Raw genomic sequence first — 24,829 nt, 5'->3', positions numbered from 1 at the left:
CAAGAGCGGGGGTATCCTCGTGAGATCCTAAAAAAAGCAGAGATAAAATGTTCAGCCAAAACAAGATCGGACTTACTACAATCTGTTCAGAAAGTGGAAACTAAACGCATGGTAGTTGTTTCAAAATACTCTACTAAAAGTCATATCTTCAAGCGTACAATACTCAAACATTGGCAGATTCTGGCGCTGGAACCAGATTTCAAAGACATCTTCAAAGAGAATCCAAGATTTGCTTTCACCAGGAAGGAGCCGGAATATTTTGGATATACTTAAAACCACGAATACAACAATGTCAACCATCCAATACAAAGGAACACAGCCTGGTCTTAATTGCAACAATTGTAATGCTATTATAAAAGGAACCAAGATTAATCACCCACGCAGTGGGAGAGCAATTGAACTTAAGGTAATGGCCACCTGTGACTCCAAGAACCTAGTGTATTTATTGAAGTGCCCTTGCGGTCTCGTTTATGTTGGTAAAACCATCAGAAATATCAAAACGAGGCTAGTTGAACATAAGAGCAGCATCATAAGAAAAGATGAAAAATCTACTGTTGCATCACATTTCAATGAACGCAGACACAATGTCTCACAATTACAATTCATGGTGTTAGAGACACTTGAGAACATTGAACATATTGATTTGAACCGGAAATTATTACAGAAAGAGAATGAATGGATTTTTAAGCTTGATGCTTTAAAGCCTTACGGGCTCAATGACCGCACTGAATTCTCGTGCTACCTGTGACAGTGATATAATTATGGCAGAATTGAACTGATTTAGGGGGGACCCTTATTTAAGGTCTCTTATCTCATTATAGTATATGTGATGCAATGTTATGTATTTTAATTCATATATCATTTCTGAACCACGGTTATTCAACCCTATGATTAACTTGACCCAAGCCAGCTTTTTTCACCTTTTATTCATGTATAGTATGCGTGACAGATCATCGAAATCACAGTTTTTTCACATACTTTCAGTAGTTTTATACATTTCAAAATGGCCGCCGCATTTACGAAGGTTTTCTTTCATTCAAACAAGGCTATATTTGTGTCTAGCAGCACGTAAATCAAGTATTTTTTAAAACTGAGTTCACTGACACCACGTTCGGTGTGTAACGTAGTGGTTATCCACATGACGAGACAGCCTCGCGGCTAGTCCGGTGAGTACGGGCATATTCCAATGTCCACCAGCCTTATTTGCTTGCACGTAGGAACGTATAGCCATGAGCCTTTTTTTGCATGTATACAGCAGCGTAAAGCTACAGCTTCACTCGGCTTTGATATAAGCAGCACGCGTAAGAGAATGCAACACACTCGTTTCGAGTTTTCAACGTTCACTTCAAGCAGGCACTTACTTATTCATATTTTGAGCACGTTGTACAACGAACTGTTTAAACACCTTCTAGCGGTTTTTAACTGTCTAATAACACGTTATTTTGAGAATGACTAACATGTGTATCAAGGTTGTTTTACGGTCACCACAGTTATTTTGAGATTGATCAATATGCGCATCATAGTTTTCTTACGGTCACCATCATTTAAATTACTTATGCTTTATTTATATGACTAGTTGGTTTAAAAGCATTTACTAAAATGAGATACTGATTTTCACCTACAGATATGTACTATTGTTATACTTTTTGCTACATAAATGAAATGAGTGTGGTTCCTCATCACACCTATTGATTTTCAGATTCCCCTGATGAAGTGCCCAATGGCACGAAATGCATTGGGACCTTGTGATATATGAACAATCGATCAGTTGAATGTGATATACAACATTTCAATGTGAAAAGGATTCATATGAAATAAATACGATTAATTTTCAATGGAAAAAAAATGGTAACGTTTGATTGAAAACAAACGTTGGATAGCAATTTTCAACACTTGACCAATGTCGCATTAGCGATCTCATTTCAGAGCAGCGCCCGGAGGGCCGCCCCTTAATCGTAAGGGGCGTATTGGTGATTGTTTAACTTTAACACCTCTAGAACGACAAGGTGATACCTCTGAGGCACGCTACACCTTGTTTAAATTGTACACAAGCCTGTGCACAGTCGAAAAACTTTTTGGCATATTAATTTCAAACACCCTCTCCAGAGGTTTAGAACTTTTTCAAATGCCGTTTGTGGTACAAAATGAATAGAAAATGCAGACGCATTTCCAATCTCGAGGCAGACTCATGGTATTTTCATCAGGGCTATGGCAAGGTGTAACCTGCAGATTAAAAATGGAAGGGAGAAATAAATTGTTTGCACCGCAAACTGACTTTCTCTTAAGCTCTGTTTGATCAACTCTTATTGTTTGCAAATTGGCAGTACCTGAAGCTATAATCATACACTTTTTGTGCTTCTCAGTTCTTGCGATTGTGGTATTTTTGGGACCTGGAAAGAACAGGACCGATTATTCTGGTCTATCCAGGTCCCGAAAACGCCACAATCGCAAGAACTGAGAAGCACAACAAGAGCATGTTTATAGCTTTAGGTACTGCCAATTTGCAAACAATAAGAGTTGATCAAACAGAACTTAAGAGAAAGTCAGTTTGGTGTCTAAGAGACGGAACACTTTTTTAGAAAAGGACTTGCCAAGAAATCGTGTGAAGTTCAAGCCCCAACCACAACCATGGGAAATGCGAATCCGGAAGAAATTTTACAAAACGTAAAGGAAACTACCATCAGTAACTTGTCCTCTAAACAACTATCTAAGTATGAAGAGTCCGTTCTAGAACTAGGAATACAATTTAGGCCACCACAACTACTGATTTCACTAATTTGAAAACAGAAGCTTTGGAATTTTGCCGCAAAATTAGACCAAAGGCATTTTTCCATAATGAGGCAAATGACAAAAACCCTGAACCGTCTGGATTAAAGAAAAAGTTCAGTTTCATTCCACCAACACACATCATCGCAAAGGAAATAGTAGCCTTCGAACACGCAGGGCTGTCATCAATAACACAGCTTGAAAAAAAGAAAAACCTTTTACAAAACGAACATCTCCAAGCAACAACAGGCAGCTATAAAAGACTTAGAAAATGACGACACAATAGTGGTAAAACCCGCAGACAAAGGGGTAGCTCTTGTCTTGTGGCCCAAGATAAGTTCCGTGCTGAAGCTTACAGCCAGATACTCAATACAGCGTGGTACAGACAATTGTCAGAAGACCCTACAATGCAAATACAAGGTTAAATGAGCATTAAACTCAAATATGGTTTAGGACAAGGGATTCTAGGCCCCAAGGAATTTGAGTTCCTAAACGCGAAACATCAGAGAATCCCAGTTGTGAGAAGTTGGCCTGATATGCAGTGCTCACTATTCTAGTGATCACTATGTATCAGTCCAAACGACCCTTATAGTGATTGGTTGTAAGTCAACCTTAGACCAGCTATCCTAGTAGCGTGGATACGAGCAGTCTTCGGGCTAAACTCTAGAGGGCGTGTTAAGCCAGCTGTTATACCATCACATATACCCCTTGAACACCAAGTGAAAGGACACCACACAAGTGTTATGAAAATAAACAGTGTATTTATTTTAAGTCACAACAGCCCTGTACTCTTTATGAGGACAGGGTACTAAGCACACAACAAAACTCTTCGGAAAATACTTCAAGTGCACAATCTACACAAATGCCCGAGGGCACGGAAAGTTTAGTGTTCTCGGGCGAACCCGATAAGGTAAGTCGGAAGCGACAGTGACTCTGGACCCTTAGATAATGAGGCTATGCGGGCACCGAAATGCCGAAGTTACCTAGCCCAGGGGCTGCGGCTGCATAAGTCTTTACAGACGTCGGAAGTCCTCGCTGACGAACCAGGAGCCGGAAGGAAGGAGTTGCTGGCCGGCGACCAGTGGAGATAGTTCGTAGAGATCCAAGCCTGGATCAGAGATGGATGACACCTGAAAGCAGAGGGGACCAAGTTCGTAACTACTAGCCAGTAGTCAGAGGGTACCAGGAGGGCACCGGATGATCGTCACCTCGACTAGGTGAGTGGGCGACGCTAGGCTCTGCAGTCTCACGGACCAGGAGGCGTTGTCGGCGACCAGGATGGAGATGCGAGCTGTCCCACGAAGGTTGATGCTGTCGGCGTCGCTGGGCCCAGGATTGGGGCAACAAGCCTTGGCAAATTCAGGGCCACGTGGTGGACCTAAAATGGCGTCTTGAGTGGACCAGGAGGGTCCGGGGTGCTCCTCTTTCAGAAGGGAGCAAAGGTCAGTCTGGAGCAACCAGACCAACAGCGTTGTTGTCGGGCGTTGTCGAGAAGGCCACAAGCCAGCGGGCTAGTAGCCAGACAACGTGATGGTCAGCAAAAAGCAGAAGGGCCCCACGCAGATCGTGGAGATGCTGGGAGGCTGAACTTCGATGCTGGAGCTGCTCAGGGTCGGGGCTTCTCGGACCCCAAAGCACTCACCAGAGGATCCCTCGGCGGTCGTGCTGGTTTAGAAATCGTGCAGGTTCTGAAGATGGCCGGTCCCTCAAGGTCTCGTCGCACCCACGGATCTCAGCTGAGCTGACGATGTGGGTAGAGGTCAGAGGTGCCAGGGAAGCCGGTTCTCGTCGAGCTGGGCAGTCGGATTCCTGAGGAAGGACGTGCAGCAAACTGCAGAGTTCTTAGATGGTGCCTGCGGATGCAGGGTGACTACTCCTTAGTCACAAGGGAGAAATCTTGAGAAGAGTCTTGAGTTTCCTTTCGTAGAAAGTAGTTCTTGAATCAAAGATGATCCAATTTGGAAGGGTCCCCGCTCCTGCCTTTATCCTAAAGAAAGGGGTGGGTACGCGACTAGGTCCTGCCCTAGGGGTGGGACCAGGAAGGGGGGTGGTTACACCCCTCTCCCATGCCGGACTTTCCCCAGGCCAGGGGCTGGTGTGCCCCTGGAACTGGTTCTAGCCGGCAGATGCGTAGTGAGCACCGGGGTGCCACTTGCAGTCACCTTCCTGTAAAGCCCTGCCTACCCAGGATACCCAAAACCCTGTCTGGGATGGTGCTAGCACCGCCCCTGACAGGAAACCCTTTGTCCAAGCTCTCCTCGCTGGAAGGACTCCCAGCAGCAGGAGGTCAGACTCGTGTCTGTGGTGGCAGCATCCATTTTGTGGAGCTGAGGCTTCAGTTAACTTTAACCGGGGTTCACAGTTACATACATGTCGTGTCCCTCTAGAAGGGTGGAATGCTAACCCCGTCGCCAGAATTGGCGAGGGGTTAGTATTCCAATTCGTATGACACCTTACTCGACATGTTTTGATAAAGCAATACCAAAGATAGCATTTAACCGCGAGGATTATAATGCACTTAAGAGTATATGGTATGCGTTATCATGGAACAGCTATTAGGACTTGGTTCCGCAAGCTGCAAACGGGCTCAGCTCATGCCAGAGCACCATCTCACACGATTCCAAGCACTCTGCCTTCAGGATTGTCAAGGCCTGCCATAGGAGTGACTGATAGGAATCTGTGTGTCCATTTTTAGGGTTAGATATAGGTATACTATATCTAAAGCAAAGGGTGATTACACCACCTTGCCCCAGCTGTCGTGCAGCCAGTTGTGTCAGATTTAGATGGCCATCCAGGGGTGGCATAATACATGCTGCAGCCCCTGGTAGGCCCTGGGTACACCTATGCCCTGAGTTACAGGGTCTGATAAGGTGGCCCAGTACCAATTGGAAATGTACCTAAGGGACATGGAATCCATTTTAGAGAGAGAGCAGTGGGCCTGGGGTCCTGGATAGCAGGGCCCCAGGTCAAGTAAGTCAGAAAACCAGCAAAACACCAGGAAAAAAGTTGGGGGTAACCATAGTCAGGTATCTACCTTCCTACACCAGTAATATATTTTTTTCCAAAAATTCATAATCTGCAACAACCTCCTGGGAGACCAATTGTTTCAGGATGTGATTTGGTACTCAAACCGATAGCGAAATATCTCAGAAACTCTACGGACTGTATCACTAAAATTGAGGACCACCCACTTAACTGCAACCAGCAATGGATGGTCTCTTTTTATGTTAATTCCTTATGCACTCAGATTCCTCAAGAGAAAAGCCTTGAATGCATAGAGTTCTTCTTAGAAACACAACCAAAAGCTCAGAGAGTTCCAACCGACTTCATATTGGACCTAGCAAGAATAGCCTTTAAAAGGAACTATTTTAAATTTGACAAAACATTCTACATGCAAGTCAGAGGTAAGGCCATGGGGTGTCCTTATGCCCCAAAAATGGCGGTCCTTTACATGGCTTTATTTGAAGACAAGTGCATTTTTAACCATAACCCATACAGGGGAAATATTGTATCATGGTACCATTACATTGGCGATATCTGGTGCCTATGGATTGGCACAGAAGATCAATTAGCAACCTTCTTTGAATGGCTTAACAGACATGCGGACATCAAATTCAGTATGGAAAAAAGCAAGACCCGTCTATCATTCTTGGATGTGGAAGTGCTTATACAGGAAACCAAAAGCTAACCACTACCGTACATCCGTAAACCTACAGACAAAAATACAATCCTACATTTTCGAAGTTTTCATCACCTAAGTCTTAAAGACAATTTACCATACAGCCAACTATTGCGGATCCGGCGGAATTGAGCCCGCAAAGAGGATTTCAAGGTGCACGCAGAAAGTTTTTGTGAAGAATTGAAAGAAAGAGGTTACCCAAAAGAAAATGCTAAAACATGCGACAAAAAGAGCATGGTATACACCGCAGGAGGAACTAGCTGTCAATAAAATCAAAAAGCCATTGGGGAAGTTAGCATGCATACCCACATTTGGCCCGCATACCCACAAATTCCGCAATGCGATTTTGAGCAATTGGCATCTTCTCACTAACCTTGAATGCCTTACGGAAAGACCTCAGTTTGCAGTGAGGAAAATCAAAAGCATAGGACAGCAAATTATACGTGCTGATTTGAGAAATCCCAAGGCCAAGACAGATTTAAGAACTTTATGGAACTTGAAACCAGTGGAGGGACACCATAAATGTGGCACCTGTTCTGCGTGTTCCAACACCATAGAAGGCAAAGATTCATACACCACTCCAAATGAGTACACAAAGAATTTACTAATTGCAAAACTAAGAACGTTGTGTACGCCATTTTGTGCCCATGCCCAAAGTTGTATATAGGTAAAACAACTCAGCAGATAAATCAAAGAACTGTCCAACACCGTTCCAGGATTAAGCAAAAGGTGCTCACTGCGCCAATGGTACCCCACTTCATTGAGGAAGAACACTTGGAAAAGGACTTTGAAGGACAGTACTGTTAGCTATCAAGCCACTGCCCAGAAGAGGTGATGTGGATACATTACTGCAAAACAGAGAAGCCTACCGTATCTTAAAATATAACTGTAAATGACGGCTTAAACGAAATGTCTGAGCTGCACCAAATGTTGCACTAAACCCTCTGTAAATATACAAATCTCTTGTTGACTGGCACACGCATTCGGAAAACCTAACGGAAGCACGAGCCAGTGCAAACATGCTCCTCACGCAGAATCAGACCCAGAAACAAGCTGATACTAAAAATACAATACCACGACCAATCCAGTTGGAAACTGTATAGCATAAGAACTTACACGCATTTTTCACAAAGGGTGAGTGCTAAGCTCTTTTGAAAATATTCAAATCTCTTGTCGACTGGCACTTTCATTCGGAAAACCTAGCGGATGCGTGAACCAGTGCAAACATGCTCCTCAATTATAAACTGACCCAGAAATAAGTTGACACTTAAAACATAAGATTATGATCCACACAGCAGGAAACCGTAGAGCATAAGAACTCGCATTCACTCATTTTCAGAAAAAACGAGACCCTGGTTCGGTTGTCCAAATAACTTTATTGACTTCGATTGCCTTCAATATACTGGTACAGCGCATAGTATCAAAATCACGCTTTCCAAAAAACGTATTTGCATGTAGGAAATTCACACACTGCCAGTAATTGGCTAGTGGATTATGCCAATGAAATATTAAATGGCGGATCGTTTGAACATCTGACACTTAGTGCGTAGTGGCATTTCGAAAATAAGACACTACATATCCCACAATGCTTCAGACAAAGAATGTCCTCTGCACTCCCTGTACAACAGGATATAGGAGTTAGCAGAAAGTAACCAAGGTAGTTTGTCTGGAGCAGTTAGAAAATGTACGCACTACTCGGCAGAAAGAAACCCTCTCAGTAAGTTGAACCAAATGGTCAAAGTTTTTAATATTTGGTATTCATTAAGGTTAAGACAAGAGACTTAATTTGTTTTTCGAACTTTCTTCACAGAAAAATGTTACATCTCCCCGAATAATGTGTCATTTACATATATAGAATGCACGTGCTAAAATATAAGTTCCCAAAAGACTTTTATGTCTTATCATAAAGTTGTGAAGCAAGGACCAGCGAGAAACCAAAAACGTGCCAATCTATTTTTTGTTTCTAGTTAGCACGGAGACTGAACCAAGGATATTAAAAACTGTATGTTAGCTGTTCTGAAGCAGGCCAAGCGTGCCCAGGTGGACTTGTTGTTGCTGCAGGAGACACCTCTTATGGGGACTAAGGCGGTGTGCTTTCAATGGTTCGGATTTGCCCAGGTCTTCCACTCGGGTTTGTGAGGAGGTACCGGGAGGGTTGCCATGTTTTTTTTTTTTTTGATAATCAAATTTTTATTGAAGTTTTGGTAAAAGAAATTTCATTGGTAGCAAATCACACATCGTAGTTATAAAAAAAAAACCTCCCTTCCCCGGTAACAACACAGTTCATAGTAGTCTTTCCTGGATAAGGAAATAGTACCCTCACATCACACTGGCAAATCAGGTAAGGGCCCATCAGGATGGGAGCAGGCCGAACTCTTTGTCCCACACTTTGTTGAACATCTCGGGGCATCCCCGGGCCTCAAAGAGGGATTTCTCCTGCACCCCGCATCAGTCCACTCCCCTCCTCCATTTCTGCAGTAATGGCACCTCAACTTGGGACCATCTAGCCGCTATAGCTCGCTTCGCCACTGCTAATGCCGTTTCCAGTTCCTTGTCAGCCCAGGCCATCGAACACTCCCAGTAGCAAGTGCCTCGGGTCATGGGGGAACACCCATCCCAAGGCCCGCGTGAGCTCACGTTCCACCCCCCCAGAACGGATCCAAGGCCGGACACAGCCCTACCATGTGATAGAAGTCGGCTGGGGCACCAGCACAGCGCGCACAGGTCGGGGAAGCTCTTAAGCCGGCTCGAAAGAGACGTGCCGGAGTGAGGTATGCCGTGTGGAGAAAGCAAAGCTGCACCAGGCGTAGCTTTGAGGACGTGGTGAGGGTCTTAGGCACCATTAGGGCATCGCGCCAGTCCGCCTCGTCCAAGGAGCCCACCCATCCCTCCCACCATTTCCCAAGCAGGTCCAGGGATGCGGGACAGTTATTTATCAGAGCTCTGTATATACGGGACACTCCCCCTCTCCCCAGGTTACCCATCATGACTTGGGCTTCCAGAGGACTAAACTCCAGGAGGGAGGTGGGTGTTGGGAGGTATATATGGAGGGCGTGACGGAGTTGCAAATATCTGTAGAACTGGGAGAGGGCGTGTCTGTGCTGTAGGTCGGAAAAGGAGCGCATGTGATCCCCCACCCAAACATCTCCAAGTTGTAACACCCCCACCAAGTCCCAACAGTGGAAACCTCCCAGGGATGAGACCTCCCTCAACCAGGTGCCATGCCAAAGGGGCCTGTGTTGAGTCAGCTTCCGGTCCCAGGTCACTTGGTGAAGGGCAGCACGCCAGGCCATGAATACCGATCTGGTGATTGGGGCCAGGGTTTGTGGTACCGGGGAGCCATATAGGTAGCCCTGAAGCTGCGCGAAATCTAGGGCAGTGAGCTATACGCGATACGCTGGGTCGGACCAGCCGCCCACAAACCAATCGTGGTGCACAATGAGCCTTGTAGCTAAGTAGTAAAAATGAAGGTTGGTGACCCCCATACCGCCATCAAAGGGGGGGGGGAATCCGGCAATGGGACCGAGACATCCACAAGACCACCATGGGAGGCAGATCCTTTTCATACCTGGCTGCTAAAACATGGAACTCACTCCCCGCGTACCTTCGCCTTACCCAGAACCACCTAGCATTCAATTCAGAAAGCAACTTAAAACATGGATATTTGACAAGCAATCCTCCTCCCCTTCCTAAGCGCCTTGAAACCCTCTGGGTATGTAGTGCGCTATACAAATTCCATGACTTGACTTGACTTGACATCATCATTTTGAAAAGTGCACTTCTGCCCAGCGGTTTAAGGGGGAGGGACTGCCAGTTCCTAAGATCGGTTTTCCGAGACCAGCGGGGCAACATTAAGGACCCATTCCAGCTTCGGCAGGAGGGTCAACCACACTCCCGGGTACTTGAATGATTGCCTCCGGAGGGGGATCACCTCCTGCCAGTCAAAGCATGCTCGAGTGGGGTGAAGAGGAACTAAGGGGGACTTTGTCGGGTTGAGATGAAGACCCGAGACCTGCTCAAAGTCCGACAAGCCTGCTAGAGATCTAGGGCCGGAATGTTCCGGGTCAGCCAAGTAAAGCAGAACTTCGTTCGCGTATAGAGCAATTTTATCCACTTGGCTCTGATCCCATACCGAACCCTGAATGAAGGAGTCTTGTCGAATTAGGGCCGCTAGGGGCTCCATCGCCAGCGCGAATAGGAGGGGTGAGAGGGGGCAGCCCTGGCGGATGCCCCTCCGGATTGGGAATGGCTCCGAAATCTCACCGTTGACTAGTACACGGCCTCTAGGGCTGCTATAAAGAACCTGGACCAGGCGGCGGAAGGGAAGGCCGAAACCCATACGCTCCAGGACATCCCTTAAATATCCCCAGTCCACTGTGTCAAAGGCCTTGTCGAAGTCAACGAGGAGAAGCGCCAGTACGGGGACAACCGGTGTCGGTGGGCCAGCGCCAGGTGGAGGCGACGGATGCAGTGGCGGGTACCCCTGGCCGGCGTGAACCCGCATTGGTCAGGGTGGACCAGGTCCTGCAGGAGGGGCCAGAGTCGCTGAGCTATTGCGGTGGCGAAGATTTTAATGTCTGTGTTCATCGGCGAAATTGGGCGGTAATCAGAGCAATTTAGGGAAGGCGGTTGTGTCTTCCGGATAACCACAATGGTGGCCACGTCAGACTCAGATGGGAAGGACCCGTCATCAACGACCTGGCCGAAAAGCGCAGTCAAATGGGGGACCAGGTCATCACGGAACACAGAGTAGTACTCTTGGGGGAACCCATAGGGTCCGGGTATTATGCCGGAGTGCAGCAGAGTGAAAGCCCCATGAATTTCTTCCCAGGTGAAAGGGCCGTCCAGGGGGTCAGCGGTTTCCCGGGAAGACAAGTTCCAGAGCCCTCCAACAATTCAGCGAGGGAGGCGCTGGGGACACGTGCCGTGTACAGATCCACATAATACTGAGCAAAGGTTTCTGCAATAGCCCGCAATGTCACCTGGTGAGTCCCACCGATCGTTCGGATCTCCGGAATAATGTGATGGGCCCTAGGGTAGGATATTAGGTTGTGGAGCAATTTGCCATTCTTGTCACCCCAGCCATAAAAACAAGCCACGGAGGAATGCCATAGCATTTTGGCCGACTCCAGGGAGAGCCGCCGAGTCTCATCGCGGACAAGCGCCAGCTGCCTGGAGGAGTCAGCCCTATCGTCGGCCAGTTGAGCCTGCTCCAGACGAACCGCTCGGGACTCCAGCTACCCTTCGAACCACCGCCTTGCCTGCTTCCCAGAGCGTTCCCTGCGAAGGGACCGATCCTGTGTTAATGGAGAAGTAATGGTGGAGCTCTTGGCCAAGGGCCTCCACCAAATCAGAATCTTGCAAAAACCATGCGTTTAATCGCCAGGTTGTCATAGGGCGTGCGGAGGGAGACCCGATATGAAGGGAAATGGGGGAGTGGTTGGAGATTCCCCTAGGGAGGATCTCCACCCCAACACAAGCTGGCAGTCCAAGGCAGGCAGCAGGATTAGGTCTATGTGGGAGTGGGTATGGTGGGCGGCTGACGTGTGCGTATATTGTCTCTTTCGGGGATTCCACACTCTCCACACGGTATACACCTGTTACAACGCATTTGTTACTCCGCACTACCATTACAATGCGACTTTTACAACGCATACCATTACAACGCATTGCGCTGGGGGGCGCTCTAGGATAGGGAATAAGTATAATTTACTATCCAACACCTTCCCTAGGGTCCACGGGGACTGGAGTTAGAATAGTAAATTATACTTACCACTATCCAGCACCTCAAAGCGCTATGCGTTGTAATGGTATGCGTTGTAATGGTCGCGTTGTAACGGTAGGTAGTTGTAATAGTATGCGTTGTAACATGGTACATCCTCTCCACACATCGCAAAACCCCATTGCGGAGGTCAAGCCCACGAGGCTCTTCGTGGAGGCCAGGCGCTGTGTCGAAGGAGGGCCCGTCACGTCCCTAGAGGGTTGTAGGACTGCATTAAAATCCCCCCTGACGACAGTAAGGCCTTGGGGTAAGGAGGAGACCACCTGCGTGAGGCGCCGGAGGTTGGAGGACAAGAGCGCCGGGGGAACATAGGTGCAAAGGAGGTTCACGGGGTTACCCTCAACCATTCCCGACACGGCCACGAACGTCCCCTGTGTGTCAGTAGTGACGTCAACTACGGTGAAGGGAAGCCCCCGTCACAGGAGGATGGCCACCCCCCGGGAACATCTAGCAAAGCCGGAGTGCCAGACCCGGTCAAACCCGTAGCGGGCCAGGAAGTGGCACTGGGAACCTAGTAGGTGTGTTTCCTGGAGGAGCAGGGCATCAGGCAGGCGTCGGTGGGCCGCTCGGAGCACTGCGGTACGTTTAATGCGGTCCAGGAGGACATTCACATTCCAGGAAAGGACGTGGAGGGGCTTGATATTAGTGTGGGTCATGTGTGAAGGTGTGGGCAGGCGTGAAGCAAGTGGGTTGGAAGGACCCCCCACAGTCAGGGGGGAGACTGTAACCGGGCCCCGGGGACCAGGGCTTAGTTGATGGAGTGTGTGCGACAGCTGAAAAAGATAGTAGGACATGTGACTACCAATGGGGACTGAACACGGTGGCCCGTAGGCGGCCAAAAACAACAAACTCTCAGGCGACAACGGTCTCTCTCCCACCCCCCCACCCCCCCCACCCCCAACTCTCCCCACCCTATACTTCAGAACGGGAAGCATCTGTCGCCCGAACAAATCACTAACACCTCACTAGGAGGCAAACAGCTAAACTAAAACGGTTATCAACCACAAGATTAGGACATGGCTGAGTCGGACCCCACTCCATGTGTGCGGATGAATTACTAACAGCAAATGACATAAAGAGAAGAAACATGCATCTGGGGGCTATAGTGTTCGGACACAGGATTTCATCAATACGAATACCCCAACAGACCAAATTGGCAAGCCCCTTACGAGCTGGATCACAGAGTCAAAGGCATGCTCGTTGGTGATGAGCCCCATTGGGAGCACCAGGCGCAGGTGGCATCGTCACTCATGACTCGGTGTCTACATCAGAGCAGTGGATCACTGGGCTCCAGGACAAGTTGGAGTCCGAACTGGCCTGTCGCAGAGTTTCACTGGGTCCGGGGACGCTGCCCAGGTCAATCAAGGAGGAGGCTGAAGGTGGAGGAGCAGGGCCACACTCCTGGGTGTGGGCCGAAGATTGTTGGGTCCGTGTCTCTGGCGACTGGAAGCCACCACCCCGGCGACCGGCGCTCCTTCGGGATCCGGTCCTACGCCACCTGGGCTTTGGCGCGGTCTGGTTCGCTCACTCCGGGGCTCACCGAGAAGGAGAAAGAGTCGCCTTCGGCCGGAGGGGCCGCTCCTCAGTGAGCCAAGTCCATGCGGCTTGGGGAGAATCAAAGAAGAGAGTCTTGTTCTGAAAGATCATTTTAAGCCGGGCCAGGAAGAGGAGCCCATAGCGAAGGCCCAGCGCCCTTAGCTTTTGCTTAACTTCATCATATGAGCGGCGCTGGGACTGAACCTCCCTAGAGTAGTCCGGGAACACCATTATCCTGGATTCTTGATGGTGCAGCGGCCCCAGCTCTCTGGCCGCCCCCAGGATGGCGTCCCTATCGCAGAAGTTTAGAACACGGAGGATGATGGGACGTGCATGGGCTCCAGGCGGCGTCTTTGGGGCAAGGGAGCGATGAGCTCATTCCACCGTGAACCAGGGGGAGAGTTACTCTTTGGGCATCCAGGAGCTGATCCAGGTCTTCATAAAGGCGGCGGTGCTGTCCTTCTCCACCCCTTCCGGAAAACCCAGGAGGCGCAGGTTGTTTCGACACGCCCTGTTTTCAGCATCCTCGGCCCGGCGGTGGAGCTCCGATGTCTGCAACTGTAGACGGGCTATTTGAGACATGAGGACACTGACGTCATCTTCCACTGTGGAGATATGGGACTCAGCCTTGGTGATCCGTTCCATGGCCTTGCCAAGGTCCTGGCGGATGAGAGCGACCCGCACCTCCCCGATCTTGCTTTCAACAGACGCTTGAGGTGCGGTCATCGCTTGAAGGATGGTAGAGAGGTCCCCTCCGATTGGGCCTGAGCCGGACGCCGTCCCGCCACCGGGTCCCCGATCCGATTTCGGAAATTGCTCCATCGTTGTTTGGGTTGTGGGGCCAGAGGCCGGGGGACCTCGGGGTTTGCCCATAGTTGTAGATGATCAACCAACACGAGCTAGGGGGGCGGGATGCAGTTCTCAGCAGGGGGGGGGGGAGAGGGGGCGGTACTCAATGCGTCGGTCAGTCCTCTCAGGGCCAGACTGCGCCCCAATACCCCACACCAGGTATGATGGTGCCCTCAGACAGGCCCCAGACAGGAAGGTCACCGAGTCCGGCCACCCCCAGGCGCAGCGGTGGGTACTGGGCACGTCGCACCTCTCCATGGGCACACTGCTCCGTTCGAGCCGAGGCCCGGCGGCCCTCCCCGGGGAGCTCACCTCTGCCCCAGTTCCATGTGCCCCGATCGGGATGGTAAGATGCAGGCGCTCTCCGCCGCTCGGGAGGAGGATGGTCCACGGAGCCGCCACTCCCGGCCCCCCGGCGGAGCCCAGTATTCTACAGTGGGAGGCGTCCGCTGCACGGTCCATTCATGCCAGGGCCAGGGATCATAGGGCCGCCACGCGGGGGGTACAATGTGGAATCAGCATGGCGGCCCAAGCTCCGGGGCCAATCTTATAGGCTCAGACTCACCCCCTCGGGGGCGCTCCCAGCTACTGCAGTATTTTCAGACAGCGGGCCCCGTCCCCGGAGGAACAGCCTCACCCGGTGCAGGCCACTCCAGCCTGCAAATCTCACCACCTCACAATGGCTCAGGCGAGCCAGCCGCCACCGTCCTCAGGCTGCCGGCCCCACATTGGCGGCCGGGGGGGGTCCGATGTCGCCTTCGGCTCTGGGGGATAGGGAGCCACAGGGCCGCCGCTCACAGGCCCTCCAATGACCCACCGTCCTTCTTAGGGTGGTCAGGGGGCAGGCGGGTAGCAGCGGGGCCAGCGGGCCAAAGGGAGCACCGGCACGGCCGCCGATAGTCTAGGGCCGCGATTCGGGAAGTGTGGGCCCAACCGTCCCTCACCCCTCAGGAGCTCCTCACCGCAGAAGGGTCCGGAAGTCCATCACGCCTGCAGCACCCGCAGTCCCCTCGCCCGCCCCGCCGGGCTTGCCGCCGCCGCTGCCAACGCCTCCAGCCGCAGATTCAGCCGGCACCTCAGGGTGGGCCCAGGCCCAGCGGGTCCTCGCTGGAGCCCATGCCTCGGGCAATGCAGGTGTCGTCCCCCCGCACCGGCCTCCAGCTCTCCCAGCCAGCACAGGGCACCGTGGCAGCCGATGGCCCCTCCGCTTCTCCGCCCTTCTCAGCAGGTCGCACCAGGAGCCGAACTCGGCAGGTAGCTGGGAGTTAGCGGTGGATGGCGGGCGGATGACGGAGGGGGTCCAGAAGCACTCTCAGAGTGCGACCGCCATCTTGACGCCGCAGGCCACACCAGGGTTGCCATCTTAATACATTGTAGAGTTGCATACACACACATTAAGACATGGGGGGGATGTACAGGGCAGATATTTGTTCATACAAGGCATGCTGGATGGGGAAACCTTAGTTTTAGGGAGCGTCTACGCTCCCCTGCCCTTTTCCTGGGGATTGGCTGAGAGGGTAATGACCCTATGGGTGGACATGCCCGAATGCCTAGCCATTGCGGGTGGCGACTGGAATGATGTTATGGATATGGCTAGGGATCGCTGGAGGTCGACGAGTCCATTGGAGGTCCGGCACCCTACCAAATTATTCTCTTTAGTGACGAGTCTGGATTGGGTTGATCCCTGGCGCAGGATGCACAGTACCACACAGGGGTACACCTATCTATTGTCAGTTCATGGCTCCCTTTCTCGCCTTGATTATTTATTCATCTCCTGGGCTTTTAAACGCAGGGTGGTAGCTGCAGACATTCTCCCACGGGGTCTTTCTGATAATTTGCCCGTGTCCCTCAGTATACTGGCTGGATGAGCTCGTGGAGCTTTCCGGTGGAACCTCTTGGCCTGGAACCTACAGAAGGAGGACTACAGGGAACAGATGGAGGATGCTCTTGATCATTATTTGACTCACAACGTGGGCTCGGTTCGGGTAGCCGCGACTCTTTGGGACGCCATGAAGCCCACGGTTCGTGGAGTGGATATCTCCTTTTGCACAGCAGCTACAAAATTGCGTAGAGAAGCTTTGGTGTGCGCAGAGGCTGTTATCCTTAGGTTGGAGGCACGCAGTGGTGAGGAGGGGGGAGAACAGGTTCGCCACCAATTGTTGCTAGCACAGCAGGACTGCTCTCATATTCTCTTAGATGAGGCTCGCCAGGCATGATTAGCAACTCATAGCAGGATCTATCAGTTTGGCAACAAATCTGGTAAACTGCTGCATTGTTTGTGTCAGGGTTCACTCCTCCCCCAGACCCTGCCGGTTGTTGTGGGACTGGATGGGCTAACCTTGTCGGATGCCTCAGCCATCGCCAGTAGTTTCGCTGAGTATTATGTCACGCTATACGGCCCCACGGAATGTCTGTCCACTGAGGTCATCGATCGCTTTCTGGACAACCTCCCGCCTATGGCGCTCTCTGATGCAGAACGGGAAGAACTGGATGGTCCACTTACGGAGGAAGAATTGGGGGCGGCTCTGGGGGATCTGAATCCGGGTAAGGCACCCAGCCCGAATGGCTTTCTCAGCAAATTCTATAAAAAATACTTTCTGCAGCTGGGGACCCATTATCACAAGGTGGAGGAGGAGGCTAGGCCCCCGGGGATCAAACAGAACTTAAGAGAAAGTCAGTTTGCTGTGCAAACAATTTATTTCTCACTTCCATTTTTAATCTGCCGGTTACACCATGCCATAGCCCTGATAAAAACCCTGTGAGTCTACCTCGGCATTGGAAACGCGTCGGCATTTCCTATTCATTTTGTACCACAAAGGGCATTTGAAAAAGTTCTTACGTATACAATCCAGAAATTTTCGATGTCATTTCATCAATACCAATTCCTTTCAAATCCCAATGCATTTCGTGCTTGCGCACTTCATCAGGGGAAATATACAGTGAATCTATAAATAAAACACAAATGGAAATGTATAAATGATACGGAAATAGACAAACATTGATGTAGAAGACGCAAAAAGATAGTGCTTATCCAGGCTGGTTACATATAAAATGCCGGTGTTGCATGTGCAACACCGGCATTTTATACATAATGACAGGAATTTTGATACTGGATTTCTGACTGTGATGGAACAGTTGAAAAAATCAAGTTTACTATGAATGAAGATTAAAAACATTGAAACTATTGTGGATCATATCGATTTATTGAGAATACACAGGTTAACTATATTGGAGACGACTTGTCCCGCAAAGGAGTGCGACGGGCTACATTGTCACATTTTAAAGATACAAATATGTGTTGTGAGGACAGCAGCTCCATTCTGCAGCAACTATTTCAGGACTTAAAGCAGTTTTCTGGTGACTCGTAGGGATTTAATGAAAGTTTAAGAGAGCTTCCTGATGATGCAAGAGTGTTTTCCAAGCACTTAGGTTTTCAGTGGAATCAACAGTATTTTCTGAGGGCTTAAGAGGTTTTTTGAGGATGCAAAGTGATTTTATGAGGATCTGAAAGTTTCCTAGCACTTTGTGTGAGCTTAGTAGTGGCATTTACACACTGCAGCAGTGAGACCTGCTCCTTTCACACTGATAGGAGGATAAGAAACCAGCCTTACCTGCTCAGGGTGCCTCTGACATCCTGCAAAACAGAGAAACAATCACAGTGAAATCAGTTTCCAGAGAAGATGTTAAAGTTATGGCAACATTTTTAATAGTTAAACACTTCAAACTATCTATGGTTAGAAAACAGTGACCGCGGTCACTTAACACAGCACATTTGATGGCATTGCATGACTTAGCACAGAATGTGATATTCTGACTGAGGTCACATGACATAGCAGAAACTGATAATCTGAATGGTAATGGCACAGCACAGTGTCAATCTGAATGGAGTCACAAAAACACAGCACATTCTGATTTTCTGATTGGAGTCACTTTTCTCATTGTATGATGTTCTCAACAGGGTCACACGCATGGAAATCATTTAGAGATTGCCAGGGGTTGGAACTGCGACTCCTGGATTGCCCCTTGTGACCCTCGGCACTGCTTGTGCGACCCCTGACTTCAGAGGTAGCAAAATCAGTGCTAAGAAGACAGAGGCAGCTCGCCCTTATGGGAGTCGTCCTCCACCTTCGGTTTTTGCCAATTTTTATTACAGTAATAGTGAATAATAGGTTTATATTCACAATTAGAGTAATAAAAAAAGGCACAAAAATCTAGAAAGAGAACTTTAGTGGCAGATGTTGTAAGTAAAAAAATGTTTTTAAAATGTATGTGTAAACATGACTGTATGTCAGTAAAAGCGAGTGAGAATCATTGACAGGTATTGAGTGAGCCACTAAAAGTTAGTGAGCGATAAGTGAGATGTATAGTCAGTGAGTATGAGCGAGTCAGAATGAGTGACAATAAGAGAGTGTGTACATGAGGGAGAAAGTATGATTGAGTAAGAGTGAGAGTAAATCTGAGTGAGCGTGAATGAATGAGTAAGAGTGTGTGAGAATGACAGTAAGTGTAAGTGAATATGAGTAAGTATGTTGGACTATGAATAAGTGAGAGTGAATTAGACTGAGTGAGAATACATGAGGAGTGCTAGTGAGAATACATGAGTGTGGCTGTGTGAATGCTGGTACATGTGAGTGAGAATGGGATGCAATGCTTGCTAGTCTGCCACTGGACCTTACATGCTGAAGGTAATTCGTGGCTCAGAGGGGCCCATGGAAAAATTATACCGCTGGCATACCGTGGGCAAGTGTTAGCATGACAGGCATCTGTGAAAGCCACTGCTACTGGCATGCTGGAGGTAATTATTGGCATAATGGGAACCAATTGAACAGTACTGGCATATTTGAGGAAATTGTTGGCATAGGGATCACCCATAGCAAAATGCTGGCACTAACTCATTGGAGATGCTTCTTAGCATAAGGTAGGAAGACCATGGCGAATGGTGGGAGGGTAACCATGACAACGTTCTAGCCCCGATGTACTAGATGTAATTTGACCTAAGGGTTACCTAGGGTATGAGATGGCATTAATTGCAAAATACTGACACTTGGAAATTGTAGGTAATATACGTTATAAAAAGGCACGCATTGCATATAAGGGCACCCCTGACAAAATGCTGGCTCTGGCACAATGGAGGTGGTTTTTGACCTAAGGGGGTCTCCAAAGCACATTCAGAAAACAATGGGGTGAACTCCTTCAGAGGGTCAGGTTTCATTGGCTTGACACATCTTGAAAGCTCTTAAATATAAATGAGTGCTCTTTCAGAACCACTGTCTTTTGAACACGTTTATGTGAAAATTGTGCTTTTTAATACATCATTAGCTACCATTATTAAAAAACATTTGTCGGTAGGAGAACTGTCCCTAGCCTTTCCTCCCCCTCCCCCAAGCCTACGAGATAACATTTGTCTCACTACAATTCAGGGTAAGTATTGCATCCCACCACTTTCAAAGATCAGGTCACCACCCTAATATAGGTGGTTTCTAAAATGGCCATTGGTCTGCGTTGTGTAATACTAACCATGCAGTTATTACAGAACTTCAGTAAGGCCAATTATTGTAATGTCTTTAGGGTTAAGGTCATGTGACACAACTTCCGGAGGACATTAAGGGTGAAAGATCACATATTACTTCCTGGGATGTAATTAAGTTCAAAGAGCGTGTGATGTCACTTCCACTACTGCTGGCATTTTGGTGAATCAACGTCCCTGGTCACATGACACAGCAGTGGGTAATATGAATGAGTTCACATGACACAATCGGTAATATTCTGAATGGGTCATTGTCTGTTATAATCTAATCAGTGTCACATGACTCAGCACATGGATAACCTCACATAATATTACATCATGAATGATTTCCACTCTGGAGAGGGCGTGGCCAGCCAGGCAACATGGCGGACGCGATTTCTTAGAGCTCTGTCCACACGGCCCTGTAATTATCCTTTAATTATCCTGATTGCGAGGAAATCTCCCCCGCTCTGAGCGGAATTGGTGCGGGAACACCTGTGCGAGCCGCTGACAAGACCTGGGGCGATTTTTGAGGCAGCGGGGGCATCGGAACGGACACTGCCGTGCAGAGGCGCGGAGAGCTGGGGGAAAAAGGCGTGCAACCCGCCGGGCTGCGCTAAACAGGAAACGGCCTGGCGCCGGCCAGAACAGAGGCCAGAGAGAGAATATTCCACGGGCTGACTCTAGCAGCCTGGGGAGAAAACTCCGGCGGCAGCAGCGGTGCAACCTGCGAGAGCGGGAAGGCGTCTGGAAGCGGCCGGTGGGGCCGCGAGCGAGCGGACCCTCAGTGACAGCCTGGTGCGGCAGGAAACAAGGCGGTGGGGCCCACGGTGATGAGACACATCAGCCTGGGGAGAAAACTCCGGAGGCAGCAGCGGTGCAACCTGCGAGAGTGGGAAGGCGTCAGGAGGCGGCTGGTGGGGCCGCGAGCGAGCGGACCCCTACCGCAAGCCTGGTGAGAAGGCAGTGGGGCCCACGGTGAAGAGGCACATCAGAGGAGAGCCACACTGGTCCCGCGCTAAGGTGAGGAGCGAGGAAGGAGGGGGCCCCACCAAGTGCACCTCCAGGACCGCATCGGCAGGGCAGGAGGAGGCAGAGACGAGGACCCGGACACGGTGGGCCCCCTACCATAGACAAATTCCCCCCCCCCCTCTGCTGCTAGAGAAGAGGGAAGCGGCCACACCGGCTGCAGAGCGGCCATTTTGGCGGCGGACTGCCCCGGGGCAGAGAAGCAGCGGGGGGCACAGCAACGATCAGACAAGACCCCTGCGAAGCACTGCAACGCTTCCCACGCCACTTACGGGCGCACGCTGTGGTCCTGGTCGGGAGCTCATAGCTTGCAGTGGACAACTGAGGCATTGCGTGGCTGGAGCTGCTTGCCGCCAGTGAGGGGGTCGCTGGACAGCGAGGAGCTGCTCGCCCACCACACGCCGTTCTGTGCACAGCTGCAGGGGCGCTGGACGCTAGCCCTGGGCCTTGGGGTGACAGAGGGGTAACGGTGGCTGCGGCCAAGGAGGAGGGGAAAGCCTCCTCAAACGAGATCTACAGCAAGTGGGCGCCATCTTGCTCTAGGAGCCATTTTGGTGGTCCCGGCATTGTGCGGCCTTTGCTCCTGGACTGCGTGGACCGCGCTCCTCCCTGCCATTACTGAGGACAGACTGGGCGGCGAAGGGGTCTCCTGAGTTGATGAAATTGGTGCGGACCTAGGATACAGCGACTCCCTTTCCTCGCAAGGCTAGGTGGGAAGGTGCACTACGGTGCTGACATTGGCGACTGACTGCACTTGAACATCCAGACGGTGGCGGGCCGAGAGGGGGGGTCGGACCCAACTCGCCACACCCACGCATAAAGTTGACTGCCGGGGCAGAAGATTCCCTCTGCGGCCGTTGCCAGGTACGAAATCGGACGCATTAATGCCCACGGCGCAGCAACTAGCAATGGGCAGGCTTCGGGACAAGACACAGGCGAAACAGCAGGAGGCGAGTGGCCCCGACCCCATACCAGAGCAGACGCGAGTGGCCATGGAACCCACAGCCACCCTGGCGACCAAGATGGACATGGTTCTGGCAGCGGTGGAATGAATTGGAACCACCTTAGCGCAAACCAAGACCTCCCTGGAAGCGTGAATTGATAAAGTCCGACTTCACGCTGCTCTATGCAGACTACCGCAAACTGTCGGAATCAGTCACCACGCAGCGCCAAATGGTCCAGGAACTCCAGCCGGTAGTAAACAGCCATGCCTCAGCGCTACAAGACCTGATCGACAGAGTACACACATTGAAGGACCGAGCAGAGGATGCGGAAGGGCGTTCTCAACGCAACAATGTCCGGGTGGTCGGCCTGCCGGAGGGAGAGGAAGGGAGGGACCCCGAGCACTACATAGAGACCTGGCTGCGGAAGCTCCTGCAGGCGGGCATGCTGTCCCCGCACTTTGTGGTGGAAAGAGCGCACAGAGTGCCAGCGCAAGCACAGAGACCCGGTGTCCGTCCTCGCCCGTTCTTTTTAAACTCCTCAAAACCGGGACCGGGATGCTGTGCTCCGCGAGACCCGGAAGATGAGTGACCTCAAAGTGGGCAACAGCCACGTAATGTTCTTCCCCGATTACACTGCCACAGTCCAGAGGAGGCGCGGCTCGTACTTGGCGGTGAAGAAACAGTTGCGGGAACTGGAACTGCCGTACTCGCTGTTGTTCCCCTCCCGACTGCGAGTGGTCGCCAAGGGGGGCACTCGCTTCTTCGAGGACCCATCGGAAGTCTGGGACTGGCTGGAAGAGACTGGACAATGGTTCGGGAGCACGGCCAGTGGGCCCGGAGGAGGGTGGCTGGCTCGAAGAACGTTCCAGAAGGCAACGGAGGAAGAGGGGGACCCGGCGGGCTGCAGGCCCGGGACAAGCAGCGCCCATCTCAGAGAAAATACGGCAGGAACGACAGGAAGCAATTGAAGCGGTTGCGACACTGGGGGTGGAGAATGCTGAAGGAGGTCTGGGCTCCAGGCCACAGAGCGACGCCGACGCAAGTGGGTCGTCCTTGCCTTCCACTGAGATGTCAGATGACACCACCCTGCCGGTGGTTACACCCCAGACAGCTGACTTCATAATGTGACTGGGGTTGACCCCGAGATGGACCGATGGACTCTATGTATGCAGCATACTGTCAGTTGTATCCTTTATGTGTCTGCCGCAGCGCGCGGTTAAGTACTGTAAGCCAGGTCTAGCGTTTTGTGTGGGTCAGACACTAGGCACTGTTGGCGAGATGCAGACATGCCACCGCGCTCTTGTTTAGCCGGAGACTGGGTACCAGGCACACACGGGGGCCTTTCGCAGACGAACCGCGCCAATTCGGGGCATTACACTGCTTAATTATCCTCAAACATCTCGCAGTGGACCTAAGGGCCTTTGGTCAAGGGGCATTTCGAGGTAACAGCTGGCTGCGCTCTCCACCGCATTCCCCTGAGTTGCGGACACGCTACACTAAAACGATAATACACAATCTAGTTTGGACGCATGCCCCGTTGGGAACTCGCCCATATAGTTGTTAATTCTAGTTCACATGTTTCAGAAGCGGCAATCATACACTCCCGCCCGAGAGTCCGACCCCTGGCCCAGCATGGTGTCCCTCCTGACCCCCAAAGCGATCACACTTCAACACAGACTATGGCGTGCACCAACATCATGACCTGGAACATCCGCGGCATGCATACCCCGTTGCGCCGGTATTCTGTCTTTGCCTACATGCAGCGGCACAGTGTGGGGATAGCGCTCCTCCAGGAGACCCATATGTCCCCAGTGGAATTGGACAGCCTCCGCAAACGCTGGAGAGGTCAGGTACATGGAACGACTTACTCAGCGCATGCGCGCGGCACCTTGATTTGGGTACGAGTAGGTGTCCCATTTATATGTACTGACACCCAGGTAGACCCAGAGGGAAGGTACACCTTTGCAAAGGGGAGGCTCAATGGGCAAGAGATATTGGTAGGTTCCATTTACGCCCCCAACACGGACCAGCCTGTCTTCCTGGCGTCCTTGAACCATGCCCTCCAGCGGTATATGGGCCTCCCTTGGCTACTAGGGAGAGACTTCAACATGGTCCTAGACACACACTTGGACCGCTCCTTCCCGCCCCTACGCGCAGCAACAGCGGCATCGACGGCACAGGCTATGGGGGACTGGTTATCGCACTGGGACATACATGACCTTTGGCGCACGCAGCACCCTACAGACAAAACATACTCATATTACTCGTCAGTGCACGACCTTCATGTTCGCCTGGACCGAATAGTAGGCTCCCAATCCCTGCTCCCGCTCCTGACTAAGTCTGAGTACCTAGGCAGAACGCACTCAGATCACAACCCTCTTTGGTTCCAACTTATCTGGGAGGCGGACCGACCTCCGGTACCCACGTGGCGGCTGCAGCCGGCAGCGCTGGAGGACGCAGAGTTCAGGTCCTCGCTGGGTACGGCCATACTGGCTTACATTGAAGAGAACGAGGACTCTGCGAGCGACTCACTGGTGGAGTGGGATGCCCATAAGGCGACCATACGCGGACATTGCATATGTGCAACATGGAACATCCGCGCACAAGTGTCAACCTCCCTGGCCCGCATAGAGTCTGAACTCCTCAGATATGAGACGGAAGGGGAGGGGACTGGCAGGCATGCGAGCAAACTCGGGGACCTCCGTGGCGAACACGCAGTTCTCATCGAACGTCTGAGG

General features: G+C 50.8%; 1 protein-coding gene across 1 annotated transcript in view; it reads right to left on the bottom strand.

The window, feature by feature from the left end:
• Nucleotides 1-24,829, bottom strand: part of LOC147710206 (E3 ubiquitin-protein ligase TRIM39-like) — a 184,128-nt gene that overhangs the window by 63,030 nt on the left and 96,269 nt on the right. The window contains exon 4 of the mRNA XM_086920887.1: nt 18,224-18,246. Coding sequence (XP_086777013.1) covers nt 18,224-18,246 — 23 coding nt within the window. The remainder of the gene's footprint in view (nt 1-18,223; nt 18,247-24,829) is intronic.

Source organism: Lissotriton vulgaris, chromosome 5 (assembly GCF_964263255.1).
Source record: "Lissotriton vulgaris chromosome 5, aLisVul1.2, whole genome shotgun sequence".
Taxonomy (NCBI): Eukaryota; Metazoa; Chordata; class Amphibia; order Caudata; family Salamandridae; genus Lissotriton; species Lissotriton vulgaris.
Note: the sequence above shows the minus strand (reverse complement) of the source record. Positions and strands in the feature narration are given on the sequence as shown.